Below are 16,182 nucleotides of genomic sequence, written 5' to 3' on the forward strand. Positions count from 1 at the left end.
ACCAGAAATGTCACCCATTGAGCATGTTTGGGATGCTCTGGATCGACATGTGCGACAACATGTTCCAGTTCCTGCCAATATCCAGAAACTTTGCACAGCCATTGAAGAGGACTGGAACAACATTCCTAAGGCCACAATCATCAGCCTGATCAAATTTATGCGAAGGAGATGTGTCGCGCTACATGAGCCTCTCTAACCATGAGTGAAATGTGTGGTTGCCTAGGAGAGATTGCTCACTTTGGCATTTCTTCTAGCACTCAGAAGGAGAAGAAATAATTACAGTGCCTTGTTTAGAGCTGCATATTCTGATCTTCAGATGCTTTTAAAAATGTAAATACCGAGGGAGACCATTTTGTTTAAGGAGCAAACAAGCACAAGACAGTATTGAATGGTTGTTTGTGCAGTAAAGAGGGGGGAAATTACCATCAATAAGAAGTTGTGCGTGATTCATCTCTGCCTGGGAGACCTCTGATGTCTGTTTCTTCACTTGAAGAGGAAATCGAACATTCAAGACAGCGTCGCCGCGTTCCCTTTTAAGTTACATCAATCCACTCCTTTTCACTCAATCACAGACATGTTATTGCTCCCTAGTTTGTATACCGCCATTGATCGATACACATGGGGCAGGATACTTATGTAATCTGCGAAGAGGGAGAAGACGGTGCTTCGCTGCGAACAAATTATGGAATTTATAACTCAACTCTGAAACAGAAGCTGACAAGTCATATTTCTTCCTATTGCTGCTAAGATGTGCTTTGCTGTGTGAGGGGATGGATGGGCAGCCAGGAGAAGTAGCGTAGTGGATGTCAGCATCCCAAATGGCACTCTATTCCCTATATAGTGCACTACTTTCGACCAGAGCCCTATGGGCCCTTGTCAAAAATGGTGGACTAAATAGGGAATAGGGTACCATTTGGGACACTGCTGATGTTGTTTGGCAGAAACACTGGGGTTGTCAGCATACATCCTGGGTCCCGTCCCTGACACATTATCTTACATGGGGTCGACTGATGAAATGTAGGGCTCCTTCAGTGCTCTGCGTGTAGGGAAATTGATTTAGCTCAAGTCTGATGAGGGAGGTTGTTTACTGGCAAGGATGTTTCCATAAACACTATTCAGTGTAATAGAAGAACCATCTATATGGAGTTCAGACACTACTGGCAACTGATGTTGACATTTGAAATTCAACACTCATTTGGGTTGGAACTGAATTTGCTCTTAGACATGGTGTTCTCTCAGAAAGATACTCTTGAGTTGGCAAACTGTAGGCTTAGTAGCAAATGTATACTATACAGTAGTTAGCATTACTACTGTCAAGAGTGTATTCCTATCTTGTTGCTATCATTTATAAGAACAAGAACTAGGGAATCACGATATATCGGTGAACATATCGGAATCGGACGATATTAGCTAAAAATGCCAACATCGGTATCGACCCAATGTCTAGTTCAACGCCGATGTGAAAAACTGATGTCAAAGCTGACGTACATACCTATATAACGTAGGTACATGACGTAATGACGCCACGTAATATTTTGCGCTACACCTGCAACACAGCATTCCTAACCTAGCCCACAATGTCTGCTGTGTGGATCATTCATTTGAAGAGTAAGAACATTTTAGCGAGACAACTCAAAGGCGAAATCCATTAACGCCAAGATAATGGAATTCATTGCCCTTGACAATCAACCTTTCTCTGTCGTGGGTGATGTTGGCTTTCGCGACTGGTTGAGCATCGGTACACACTAACGTTACCAAGTGCGCTATTGTTCAGATGTTGCCCTACCGGAGTTACACAGTAATAGCGTCACTGCTATTAGCTTCAGGACATACTATGGAACGCCGTTTGGGTCTTTGCGTGTCCAAAAAGATACACGTCAAATAACACTATTTGACAATAACTCTATTTGACGCATTAAATACGATTTTAATTGACACGTCAAATACAACCTTTCTATTATAGAATGTTATTTGTTCTGAATTTGCACGTGCAAGCCAAGCGCCACCACTACTATCAGTAGCACTGTCAAAGCTGTACAAAAGTCTGCAAACAAGCAAACACCGGCCACGAACAATGTGTTTACAATACCGCGTTGGTAATAAAGCATTATTTGTTCAACCGCAACTTCTGGGGTCGCTAGCTAGCTTTAGCTTGGTACCTAGCTAGCACCAATACAACCAATATAGCACCAATACAACCAATCTGAAAACAGTGACCAGTTGAAACTGCAGTCATTTTCACTCTTCTTAGCAATGATTTAGGAATCCTTGTGAGTAAGTATTAGCTAGGTAGCCACTTGTTGTTTACCTATTGAAATAAGTATGCCCCCAATGCAATTCTAAAGTGTTATTTCAACACATTTTTGTCAAAATAACAAATTAATGTATTTTGTTTATTTTATAACATTCCTACCTCGTTTAGTATGATTTATTCAATTATGGCATAATTCTACTATTTTTATTCATTTGCGTCACTGTCAATGACATACTTTTATTTGGAAGTCCACTATTGTGCCTAATCCTTATTGTGGCTAGCTTCACGATTAATGGTTCCGCCCACCATTAATCAAATAAGAACTGCCTTATAAATTACGGTTATTTTAGATGTCACCTAGCTATATAGTTTCACTGTAATAGAATGCTTAAAAAGCTGCTAAAATTGTAAAAATCGGTTATCGTTATCGGGTTTTTTTTGTGGCAAGGAAAATATTGGATATTGGTATCGTGCAAAAATGTCATATCGGTGCATCACTAACAAGAACTTATGTGGTCCCTAAAGCATCAACACAGTATGAAGTGTTATTGTAGATTTAAAGAGAAATCTTTGAAAACAAACACATGATTTGGTAGCAAAGATTGGTGATCGAAGACATGGGCTAATGCCAATCAGGAGGGGGACAAGTACAAACTTGTGTGGTTACTGCATATTGTGTATGCATCCCATCTTAAATATTATCAAGGAATTTACTGTGTGTTCCACTTCATCTTAGATGAATTTTGGCAAGGAATCTCAATCTGCAAAAAAAGTCATTGTTTCCTGCGGTTTTGCTGCCCTGTGGAATGGGCTAATGTGTCTTTAGACTGTGATTTTTTTAGACTGTGATTAGACTCGGATTCTTCATACCCTCATTAGTGACTACCATAGTGCACACTAATCATACTAGGGACAAGTCCCAAATGGCACCCTATTCCCTATATAGGGGTCAAAAGTAGTGCACTATATAGGGAATAAGGTGCCATTTGGGACGCAAAATGATTGCCCTTACTTTCTCTCTGTTCTGACTCACCTCTGCATACCTCTTCCAAGCTGCAGTCACTGACCTCTATACACCCCCTCTCAGACCCCTCCAACACAATCTGTCAAAACAAAAGCAAGTGAAGACCTGGCATGAGGACTGACACACAGAGCTAGAAGAAATGCTTGTTATTTCCCCATTCAAAAGAGAAAGCACACCTTAACGGAAAAAGTTCAAACTGAAACGTCAGTCATGCGTGGTCTTTTAATGAAGTTCTCTGGTAATTAACACCAGAGAGCAGAGCTTCAGTGAGAAGAGGAAGGTGGTTACATTTAACACAAGGGCTGCATTCTCTAGTCTACACCGCTTGTCCTCCTCTCCTCGCCATGCCATGCATGCCCTAGACAGGGTCTAGACACTAGCGTTTAACAGTGTTTAATCAGACCGGCCAACAGAGAGCCTGACGTGAAGTAATGGATAGAATAATGCACCATGATTACAACACACTCTCCAATCTCTCAAGATAAGAAAATTACAAATCTCAATTCTGTCTCTGACTGCCTGGGAAAATTAAACTAGCTTTAGTTGGAATGAAAAAACAGCAGCCGTCACTCCCCAATCAGCCAAGTATGAAAGTGGATGATGAACAATGTGTCACTCACATCGATACATTGTAAGAACATCCTACCATGGCATAACTACGCCACCTGTAAGCCCTAGACATTGTTTTTCGAACACTTTGCACACTTTTAGTTGTTGATGGGAAATGTCTTGGTGTTTCCTCTACAGGAGTGGTCACGCACTCATGGCCTTCATGCTGTCGCGACAAGAAGGGAAACTGAACCGGCAGCAGACCATGGAGCTGGGCCACCATATCCTTAAAGCACACATCTTCAAGGTACAAGAGACTAGCCAGGACCAGATTACCGAACGGGCATGCAGGGCACATCCCCCGGGGCCCCTTTAAAGCTATATTTGAGCTATTAAACAGCAACAACAACAAATATCTACCTCATGGCAAAGAGTATAGAATTGCTGGAAATTTGCTTTAAAACGGCAACAGTTTTTCTTAGACAAAATGTGTAGAATAGCATTATAAAACTGCACATTTTTCTCTCTGCACCTTTGCAAAATGTGTTAAAAAGCAGTAAGTTAGCTGATTTCATTAAAAATATATATATATAAAATATAATGCCCCAGGGCCTCAAGGTAGTCCGGCCTTGAGACTAGCTACTTAGTTCTGGGCCAGAATTCACAAATCGTCTCAGTGGCAGTGCTGATTTATGATCAGTTTTGCCTTTTATATCACAGTGAATAAGATGACATGAACAGAGCGGGACCTGATCCTAGATCACCACTCCTACTCTGAGACTATTGATGCAAATGGCCCCTGAAGCCTATAGTGTATATCCCACCCTTACTCGGATTACATTCCTTTTGTGAATTTTAGAGTGCGTATGTTTATTAATGAATCAAGATACATGTACATATGGACAGTGTCATCAGAGGATAAGCCCTCTGGGTGTGAGAGAAGGCTCTGGGAGTGAATCTACAGTATGTATCATTGGTTTATTGACCTGGTGTGTGTGCATGGTTTTAGTGTCTCTGTCTCTGTCCTCAGGGTCTGAGTAAGAAGACGGGTGTGTCTTCCAGCGTGCTGCAGGCCCTCTGGATCAGCTGCAGCGCTGATGGTCTCTCTGCAGCCCTGGCCTCTCTGAGGAACCTCTACACCCCCAATGTCAAGGTGAGGCCTCCACCCTAGACATCCAGACCCTCACCTGGAGCACTGCTGTGACATAGGATATGCTATTTATTTATTTATTTATTCAGGGTATTTTTATTGATAGATACAGTGAAAAAGTGATTGAGATGAGGAGAGGGACATAGAATGCAAAATGGCGCTGTCAGGGGTTGAACCCATGCCTCCAGGGGCAATGTGTAGTCTGCAAGCAGTAGCACTACCACTAGACCAGCCAAAACCAACTGGCGGACCGTGGTCTGGGTCCGGACCCAGAGAAGAGTCAATCCGGACCGGACAACATCGCATTTTGTTTTATAAAAGTCAAAGCATAATTTTTTTTGACAGCTTTAAAAAATCTACCCAGGCGCAGTGGCCTCTTTAACTCAGCAACCTCTCTTTCTCGCTCTCTCTTGTCGATGCAACGCCCACCTGAAAAGTAGCAATAATAAGCGCCATTATGACACCAGGCATAGTCATTTCGATCAGAAGTATCCCCTGGATGCGGAGGTGAGAACAAACAAGATTAACCAACTAAAATCCCAATTAGAGATATCCGCCAAAGTCCTTGTCAATTCCCAGACAGTCCAACAACATGCAATGGACTGTTCACTGAGGATAGCTTGGGTTTTGGGAAAACACAAAACACAATTTTCAGATGCTCAGATAGTAAATTAATGCATGTGTGAAGTTGCTGACACCTTGCTTGAAGGTAAACAAAAGATGAGCTCAGAGAAAAGATCAAACGAATTTGAAAGAGGACCACCCTGATGAATCAAGATACATAACCGAAAGGTTGCAAGTTCAAATCCCCGAGCTGACAAGGTACAAAATCTGTCGTTCTGCCCCTGAACAGGCAGTTAACCCACTGTTCCTAGGCCGTCATTGAAAATAAGAATTTGTTCTTAACTGACTTGCCTAGTAAAATAAAGGTAAAATAAAAAATAAATAAAAAAATATCACTGCATCATCCTTCAATCTGTCCTGTGTGCCAGTCTGGGGAAATAGTATTCTGAGGTCATGACAATGATGATGAAACTGATCAACTTTTTGAGGGCAACATCATCCCTACAACACTGCTTGCTACGAGGCATTCTGACAGAGGCCAGTGCCAGTTTTGCTGACTTACGACTGCACAACAATGTCAGATGACTCGGCAAAGGCACGGTTTTGGACGCTTTTGGGCCATTGGGGAGGAAATCAAAGATTTGTTATCAGAGCAAAAGAGTGACAAGGCAACTCAGTTTTTGGAGTTTTTGTAAGATTAGGAGAAGATGGGAACAGATTTTGACAGACATTACATCACACCTTAATCAACTGAATGTTAAGCTGCAGGGATGGCACAACACAGTGTGTGATATGATAACAGCAGTCCGGGCTTTCCAGAAGAAATTGGAGCTTTTCAAGAATGATGAGAACTTGTCCACTTCCCCAATCTTCTGGTGCAAACACAGGGAGACAAAGATGTTCCCTAACCATGTTGATTTCATCCAGAAGCTGATGGATAACTTCAAGGCTCGCTTTGATGACTTCATTGTTGGGAGAGAACTGCTGCTGCTCATTCAAAACCCCTTCTTGGTCACAAATGTGACAAAGTTGTCAGAAAAAGCAAAACAGATCTTCAGATTGGTAGATGTTGCCTCACTGCAAATGGAGTTGATTGAGCTGCAAGAAAATGTGTCTTTGAAGGAGCAGACTGGTGACTGTGACCCTGTTACTTTCTGGGGAAAGATGGTGCCTGCAGCTGATGTCCCCGTTCTCAAGAAACTGGCACTATACATCACCAATGAACAACGGCACTAGTGTCTCAAGAGTTGTTCTCACACCATTAGTGCCTAAGTTCAAAGCATTGGCAGGACACAGAAAGTGTAATTTCTCTCATTGATGCAAGCCCAGAGTGACTTCTACATGAATATTGCATGGCCCACAGAGACATTCTGTGCATTCAGATTATTATTTTTGTTAAACTCCTTTCTTCTCCAGAAAACATGTACTTTATTTTATTATAATTCAAGTTCACAGTGCACTTTATGCATAGACAATTATGCAACCACTTTTGCTCTTCTGCAATGTTGCACGTTTGCATTCAAAATAAGTTGCAATTCATTGAAATTCTTAGTCTAATTTTCTGTATTTAATGTACATTTTATATAACAACATGTTTCCTAAGTCGTAAACGACTATGTTTGTTACTGCGGCTGTACCACAGCGCTGATAAAGGACGATATCCATCCGGACCTTTGCCACCTTCCATTTGTGTCACTGGACCTTCTCAAATAGTAGTTGAGTACCCCTGCACTAGACCTACCCCCAGCACGGACATATAGACTGGTCCAAAATTATTGATGAGCAATAATGACTGTATAAAATAAATAATTCAAATATTGAGCTATATTGTATGCTCAGAACTGTATATTGTTATTGTATTACATGCTAACCTCCCCTGTTATTGGTAATGATGAGAGGTTAGCATGCCTTGGGGGTATGATCTTTGATCCGCTGTAACTTTCTCATTTCTCATTATTCACGATTCATTCAGGATTATCTGTAATCATGGTTGAATCCACATTAATATAGAAGTGTTTAGAAGCCTATTCTATTCTTATTTATAATAAATGTGACTCCAAAATTGCACAATACATTATTTTCCATTCATTTCTATTAGGCACGAAACAAACTGCAAAAATGAATCTAACAAGTTTGTAGAGTCACAAGCTTGATGTAATCATTGCGTGCTAGGTATATTGGGCCAAATATTAAACTTTTCACGACTTAATTTATGAGAATCTTTTTATATTGTCATTATTGCTGTGTGTCAATCATTTCGGACCCCACTGTATGTTCTTGAGCGCATGCACACACTGGAGCGCCTGAACACACTGGTCATTGTGTCTCCCTGAATGTTTTCCTATTACATTTTTCCACCAGCGATTTATATTAGCACAGTAGTATTATTGTAATCTACTCTCCTCACCTCGAATGTCCTCCCTGAGTGCTTGTTAATTCCACTGATGGCTCCCAGTGTGTGTTATGATAAGCATTGTGATGTTTCCTGGAAACACTCACTTACGGTGATGAGTGTGGGCTCGCCACCGATGAACAACAGCTCATTGGAAATCTCACCAAGATGCTCACTGGCTCTGATAGATTGATGCAGGTTGCACTCTCTTCCATTAGTTTGATCCATCTGCTATCTGTGATGCTGCTCTCTGTGGGGGAAAAGGAGGCTGTGCCATTCTAAGTAATTACAGAGCCCTTTTTAATTTAATAAACAAGAAGGCACGTTAATGACAGAGTGGGCGAAATCATTTTTTATGTTAAATTATGCCTGGCTCTGTATCTGTCTACGTGCCCTGCTCTGTCTATTATGGCGGGAGATAGAAAATAGTCCTCCTAAGGCGTACAAGGCAATTATCAGTGGGGAATGATGTATTGTAGCTTTAAGCAAAAGAACTACATATTTTTGTTTGCCATTAGCAGTATGCTTAGGGTGTGGTTTTATTAACGCTTAGAGTGTTGTTTTGTTAACGCTTAGAGTGTTGTTTTGTTAATGCTTAAACATTATCATCCCCGTTTTCCCGGTGTGAAATATTCTGTTTGAGTGTAACATCTCTCATGAAGACAGTCACAGACAGAGTTGTTCCTTGTCCTCCAATGCCCCCTAAGAATTATTGGTGCTAATTTATTCCGTTGTGGTTCCACCGGTAAATAAAGCAAATTCAATTTCCTCTTCTTTTAACACTCACTGGGTTTGACGCCACGTCTGATTAAACATAAATTATTATATTCCTTATCAAGGAGAAGAAGAATATGCTCTGATTATCGCAACACTAGATAATTTCCACTGTGTACTCTTGCGTTGAATGCATTTCTAAATGACTATATGTGCAATCGATTTTAGTTTAAAACAATCTGAGAATTGTGGTAAGGTCATGTTTAAAGCTAGGAAAAAATGATATGTGTATATATATATATATATATATATATATATATATATAATTTTTTTAAATTAGCTATTTGGCTGAATTACATGCTCGATTTTCTTTTTTCAAAAATATTTTTAAAGGTTAGATAGTGAGAGAGATGACAGTGGGGGAAGATGGAGAAAGGATGTGTCAAAGAGCAGTAGGTCAGATTTGAACCTATGCCGACAAAATACACATGTGCCTGAGGATAGTGGTGTGCCGGTCAGCTGTATGTCCACCCGCTCCCGTCCGCAATTGCTAACCCATCCGCAACCATCCAACTATATGTGATGAAGTGAAAATCTGAGGACCGCGCCCGACTCTAACCTGCTAATATAGAAAATATCTGTAGGCTACACTCTTAGAAAAAAGGGTTCCAAAAGGGTTCTTTGGCTGACCCCATAAGAGAACCTTTTTTGGTTTCAGGTAGAACTCTTTTGGGTTCCATGTAGAACTCTCGGTGGGAAGGGTTCTACCTTTAACCAAAAGGGGTTCTTGAAAGGGTTCTACAATGGGTACAGTCAAAAACCCTTTTTTTAAGAGTGTACAATCAGAGACGGGGGAACGATTTTTTGACAGGGGGTGCAGGATTTTTTTGACAGATTTAGATATGTTTCTGCTTATAATTTCTAATATTTTGATAGGCTATATGTTAGTCAACTTATCTATACTTAGATACATGCAGCTTCTCTTCTGTCATTATATGTTGCCCTAGAAGACTAAATAAACCCTTGCTCACCAGAATGTCATAAATTGATCGAATGAATGCTTCAATCTAGTTGACATCGGTACATTTTTTCTCTGTGGTCTCTGCTTCTTTTACAGAGCAAAGACATTTAGGGATCGAGAAGAAAATGCAATAACATTTAATTATTTATTTTTGTTGCAAAAATCTGTTTGACCGGTTGCAAGGAAATAGAAAGCTGTGAAAACGACCCAACATGTTTCTGATAAGATTTCTTCAGAAAAAGTAAGAGCGCCTGCTAAATGTCTTAAATGTAAACATTTCAGTTCGGCTTGGATGCATATTTTATGTGGTTGAAATACTATCAGCTTTTATGTTGCTGATTAACAGAGCACTTCTACAGACGGTATCTAACTGTGCATTTGCATTCTCTCAAGATGCTGAAAGAAATAAATCATATTTCTCTACTCCTGTTCCAGAGTCCAAATGTACGCTTGGTGTATCACTTTACTGCAATAAGGGCTTAATTCTGCAGGAGTTAATATGAAGGCTATATGAGAGGTTATAGACCTACTGTCAGTGTCCAGATTTCAGTTTCCATTTAACCCATCTGAACAGTAGGCTACAGTTCCCTTAACGTACCAAAGGCCTATTTGAAGTCCCCGTCTTGTGACTGTCGAATATGTATATTGCCACACAATCATCACACAAAATAATCCTCTTTTACCACGTCACCAAATCTTTCCCAAACATTACTTTTCTGGCCCTCCCTTCTCTTTGTTTTCAACTCTCCATTTCATAGCTTTTCACTTATTGAATTGAATTAATCTCGGACATTGTCCTTTTTGCCTCCATGGATCGACGTTAACTTTTTCTGCCCGTTCCCAAAAGCATTTGGCAATTGGCAAGTAGGCTACAGTTTGGCCCTGAAGCTTAGGCTTACGCAAGAATGCCAGATGGCCTAAAATAATGAAAGCAATCTCAATGTGGCCTATAGACATAAAATGCACAAGTCTAGGTCCAAAAGGCTCCTTAACAGCTTCTACCCCCAAACCATAAGACTGCTTAAAAATTCAGCAAATGGCCACCGGAGTATTTGCATTGACACCCCCCCTTCTTAAAACTGCATTGTTGGGTAAGGGCTTGTAAGTAAGCATTTCACAGTAAGGTGTTGTATTCAGCGCATGTTTCAAATCAAATTTGATACATTTATGGATTTTTTAAGGCATTGTTTTCTCCTTCTTCAACCCACCCCGCCCTTCATCCATACAATATTTCATGACCATAAACTCGCCGCCCCACAGATACAGCTGCGGGGACTGCGAGTTATGAGTCAACCCACACATCACAACCGAAGGATGCGGCATTACCGCTAGCCCAGCCAGGCCTTTTTATTTATTTATTTTATTTTACCTTTATTTAACCAGGTAGGCAAGTTGAGAACAAGTTCTCATTTACAATTGCGACCTGGCCAAGATAAAGCAAAGCAGTTCGACAGATACAACGACACAGAGTTACACATGGAGTAAAACAAACATACAGTCAATAATACAGTATAAACAAGTCTATATACAATGTGAGCAAATGAGGTGAGAAGGGAGGTAAAGGCAAAAAAGGCCATGGTGGCAAAGTAAATACAATATAGCAAGTAAAACACTGGAATGGTAGTTTTGCAATGGAAGAATGTGCAAAGTAGAAATAAAAATAATGGGGTGCAAAGGAGCAAAATAAATAAATAAATTAAAATTAAATACAGTTGGGAAAGAGGTAGTTGTTTGGGCTAAATTATAGGTGGGCTATGTACAGGTGCAGTAATCTGTGAGCTGCTCTGACAGCCTCTATTTTCAGGTTTAGGGAAGCCAAAATGTTTAATTCCATGCTCATGTTTTTCTTATACGATTTGATAAGACAGTTGAATTACATGTGTATTTAATGTGTGCTGCTCTTGCAGGTGAGTCGTCTGCTGATGCTAGGCGGGGCCAATGTGAACTACAGGACAGAGGTGCTGAACAACGGCCCGGTGCTGTGTGTCCAGTCCCACCTGGGCCACCAGGAGATGGCTGGCCTGCTGCTGGAGTTCGGGGCTACCTTGGACGTGGTGTCCGAGAACGGCATGAGCCCTCTCTGCTTCGCCTCGGCTGCCGGACACTTGGGTTTAGTCAGCCTGCTCTGCAAGAGAGGAGCCAAGGTTGGTGCTACTGCCCCTAAACCCTCAGACATCTACAGGATCAGGGCTAATCATCCCAGCTTTTCCCTTAACACTAGAACCGCTGGGCCTCGATGGACCCACCTTCAAGCTAATGAGCAGTCATTTTGACTGCAACATTCTAGCAGTGTATTTAATATATTTCATATATGCTATCGCAAAAAGAATAATTTGGTTGTGTTAATGAAGGCCTTGGGTAACATTAGAATACAAATTTGATTTGATTAGCATTTTCATTTTTTTATGTTACTGTAGGCTATATGTAAAAACAAAACAACACCAAAATGCAAGTGTTCAATCAATTTTATTTGTGGAATGCCTTTGTTACAATTATGAAACAGAATGCTAATGTTCTGGAACACGGTAACAGCTTATTTTTATAACAACAAAATAAAAATACCGCAACCACAAGGTGCTCGGTCAAATGATGAAAGTAGCCTAAACATCATTATAAGCACCAAGTGGCCTTTATAAATAGTGAAACTCGGCACAAATGCGATAATGGCGTTATAATGAATATAAGTGTCGACAGCAGTACTGACAGCAGTACTGACAGCAGTAAAAAAACAAAATTATTGTCAGCTCGTGCTTATATTGTGTGCATTTTATTAAGCTGCTATCCCTTGTACTAACAGTTGACACAATTTTTGTAACTTTCACTTCCTTGACACTTTGACGTAACTTTGTTTGGTTGTAGTGCATAATAGTCTCCGGTTTTCTCTTTATTGTATTCCCGTTGTCTTGTCATTCTTCAACACCGTTGTGGAGTACAATGGCTGTGCAGGTGCCTTATTTTGTGCAGACTGAGGGAGCTCCGTTCTCACTTTGTTCATGGTGCCGACCAGACTTGTTTTCTTTGCAAGATAATTGTTCGCCAATAACAGTGAAGTTAGGAAATTGTCCATGGTGACATTTCTCCCCTTGCCAACATAAAGTTCCACAAGCCCCATCTCCACATTATCTGACACTTGTTCTTAACTGACTTGCCTTGTTAAATAAAGGTTCAATTTCAAACAATTTAAATAATAAAATATGTCATTGTATTGCAGCATATAAACCCTGTTGTTGTTTTGTTGCAGGTTGACCATGTGGATAAGAGCGGTCAATGTGCTCTGGTCCATGCTGCTCTGAGGGGCCACCCTGGCATCATCCACTACCTCTTGGAGCTGGAGTGGACCCCCGAGGGCCAGCAGCAGAACTGCAGTCTGAAGAACAAGACCCTCCAGCAGGCTCTGATCGCTGCCTCCAGCATGGGACACACACAGGTCAGTCAAAAGACACTGGTTGAATCCCAAATGGCACATGTTGCAACCACCTAGTTTACTGCACAGGGTCATGAAAATCCTAGAAAGGGAATGGAATTAGAAAATAGTTTTCCAGGCCTGGAAAAGTATGGTTGTGCCCGATCTCAGTAATCGTATCTGTTTTATCTCGTCATCGGAAAACCCGGAAGTGTGCTTTAAAATGTTGTAAAGCTAATTCCTCAAGTGCGCATTACTGCGCTATCGCTTGGACTGCATCACATAGCGCATCGTTATGTTTCTTCACCCATTCACACACATTGTTAAATGACCCGACAGATGAAAATGCACATGATTTACTTACTTAGTCCTTTTCAATTATCAACGAAATAGACTAATAAATATCCTAATGCATGGCTAACACTGCCTTCATTTATTCCAGACAGATTTAGATGAAGATAGGCAAATTCGCTTTACCAATATATTTTTTTCACTTTCGAGAAGAGCAAATCTTTTATCTCCCGACACTTATGCCACAACATTTCTACAATAAATGTACATTTGTCATTTAATTTTCGAATGATCTGTCGCTCAGTAAACATTCCTGGGCGAGAATAAATAATAATAGCAAGCAAGCATGGGCTTGGGTCACTACATAACGACAGACATCGTCAGCAATGGAATAATTAAACGGACAGACAACGTAGGCCTACTAAACAACACCAAGTAGACAGACAGAAACAACCATACTAAACAGAAACAGCCTACTAAACAACACCATGTAGACAGACAGAAACAACCATATGTCCTTAGCAAACAATGATGACTAGCTACAGATTCTGATTCATACAGGATGTTTGGAGAAGTGGAGACTTGTGCCCTGAGACGAGTGACTATGAGTGAGTGAAACAGCCTGTCTGGGAAAATGAGAGCAGAGAGAGTGACTTGGTCTAATCCAATTGTTGCAGCAGGCTCAACCGATACCCCGCCCATTTCTTTACAGACAGAAGAACTAGCCAATAGTTGTTCAGAGCACACAGCGCATCACACTGTTTGAGTGAAAGAGAGATGTGCGCTGGCAGCAGAAAATAACTTTTTTTCCGACCAAGGATAATAATAAAAAATACTTGTGTCATAATCTTATTTGGAAAATTCTCCATATCCGTTACGATACTCTTTTTGCACAAGTACTCGGCGCACCCCTATGGAAAAGCTTTGGGAAATATTAAAATCCGAAACGTTTTGGAAAAGTCATGGAAATTAGTTTAATAATTTTGGCTCATGTAAATAATTTAGGCATACTTTTTATATATTCTATCAATCACATACAAATCTACATATCAGTCATTGCGCGTTTCTGTGTGTGTGTGTTTATACTTGCGTATGTGTCCTAAAAACTTGCCACAGGCAAATGGCAGAGGTGCAGTTGATGCTAGAAACTTTGGTTGTAAAACAATGGCTCATACACTGAATTAGAAAGTTGGCATTCCCCTCTTATCAACATTAGCCATGTTATTTTGACAATGTTAAATAAATATTTATAGAATAACCTAATTGACAAACAACTCCCAAAGCGGCAGGAGGTTTTGGTACAAGTTATCCGACCGGCACAAATCGGTCTTATGTAGCAAAATTTGAAATTGTGTTTTTTTACATTGGATAAAAGTAGAGACTCAGAGCTACACAAATATCATACACTGCATGTTTGAGGAACAATGGGAAAGTAATTCTGCTTTGAAAGTTGATAAACTTGTAAATTCACTTTTGAGAAAATGTCCTTTGGTACCTAGTTAAGAGCTCTTCTTTGGTGGTGTCTCTACAGTATGTATACATGAAAAAGCAAGCATACATTTTATGCCTGCTTTTTCATGTATACATACTGTAGAGACACCACCAAATTATTGGTCATGGAAATGTGAAATGTGGTGAAAAGTCAGGGAAAAGTCATGTCAAAAAGTGTATGAACCCTGACTGCAATGTATTGTACACCCACACTATCCACACGGGTCAGTCCTGTACTGTACACAGGAGAGTTCTCCTACACAGTCCCTCACCTTTACAACTCCACAACACAACCTCACCTCTGTGCTTTGGAAACAAAGGTGATTCCACTGAAAACTTCAGCTGCACGTTCTTCTTGTTTCATTTATGAAATAGGCTGTAGGTCGACCATGTGTACAGTATTGATCCCATAGTATGTCTGCAGCAGCGGAGGCTGCTGAGGGGAGGACAGCTCATAATAATGGCTGAAATGGAGCGAATGGAATGGCTTCAAACCATGTGTTTGATGTATTTGATACCATTCCACCAATTCTGCTCCAGTCATTATCACGAGCCCGAGCTCGTCCTCCCCAATTAAGGTGCCACCAACCTCCTGTGGTTTGCAGTTAAGCTGCCCAGGAGAGGAGCATACTGGGCTGTGGGTTAGGGATGGGCCTTTGAAATGATTTCACTATTCAAATGATATCATGCTATTTTTTCATGTATCCGGAGAGTCGAATACATGTGTTTTAAAGAAAACATTTTGGGGGGAAACCTCAATGGAGACTTGCTCGCGCATGTTTTAGCAGAATGGTGGGGGATGGGCAAGAGATAAGCAAAGGCCGGTGTGTGACAGTATGTGTTTTGCAAGGAGAGAGAGAAAGTAGCCAAACCATCTCACGCTAGTTAACCAACCTATGGCAGCAACAAGTTTGTCTATCTATCATACGATCTGGTAGTGCCTGTCTTGACTGCGTTAAATCGCTGTAAAGCAGCTAGCGAGCTACAGTAGCCAGCGAAGTTAGCCAACTAACTAGCTAAAGTAGCAAGGCTAATTGACTATATTTTATTGCGCTCCCCGTACTTGTCTACAATGACTCCATTAATATGAAAGCACAGCCTACTAGTTGGTTGATCATTGTAGCCTACTACTCCTCATTTAGCCAACTTAATGGCATAATTTTTATTCCATTTAGCATTGATTAGAAATCTCCCACTTCACTTGCTACACGGCCGCTTTGATTGAGCGACAATAACAACAAGCTTCAATGACAACAAGTTATACGTGTGAAACGTGTATAGTCTACCGGTGCATCTTTTATATGGGGCACACTCATAAAAACTGTCATT

The 16,182-nt window shown here is 40.7% G+C and overlaps 1 protein-coding gene across 4 annotated transcripts in view; it reads left to right on the forward strand.

The window, feature by feature from the left end:
* Positions 1-16,182, forward strand: part of LOC112235851 (protein TANC1) — a 266,252-nt gene that overhangs the window by 222,830 nt on the left and 27,240 nt on the right. For all 4 annotated transcript variants that reach the window (XM_042316348.1, XM_024404398.2, XM_024404414.2 and 1 more), the window contains 4 exons: positions 4,026-4,134; positions 4,858-4,980; positions 11,576-11,812; positions 12,910-13,095. In XM_042316348.1, coding sequence (XP_042172282.1) covers positions 4,026-4,134; positions 4,858-4,980; positions 11,576-11,812; positions 12,910-13,095 — 655 coding nt within the window. The remainder of the gene's footprint in view (positions 1-4,025; positions 4,135-4,857; positions 4,981-11,575; positions 11,813-12,909; positions 13,096-16,182) is intronic.

This window comes from Oncorhynchus tshawytscha, linkage group LG03 (genome assembly GCF_018296145.1).
Source record: "Oncorhynchus tshawytscha isolate Ot180627B linkage group LG03, Otsh_v2.0, whole genome shotgun sequence".
NCBI classification, from domain to species: Eukaryota; Metazoa; Chordata; class Actinopteri; order Salmoniformes; family Salmonidae; genus Oncorhynchus; species Oncorhynchus tshawytscha.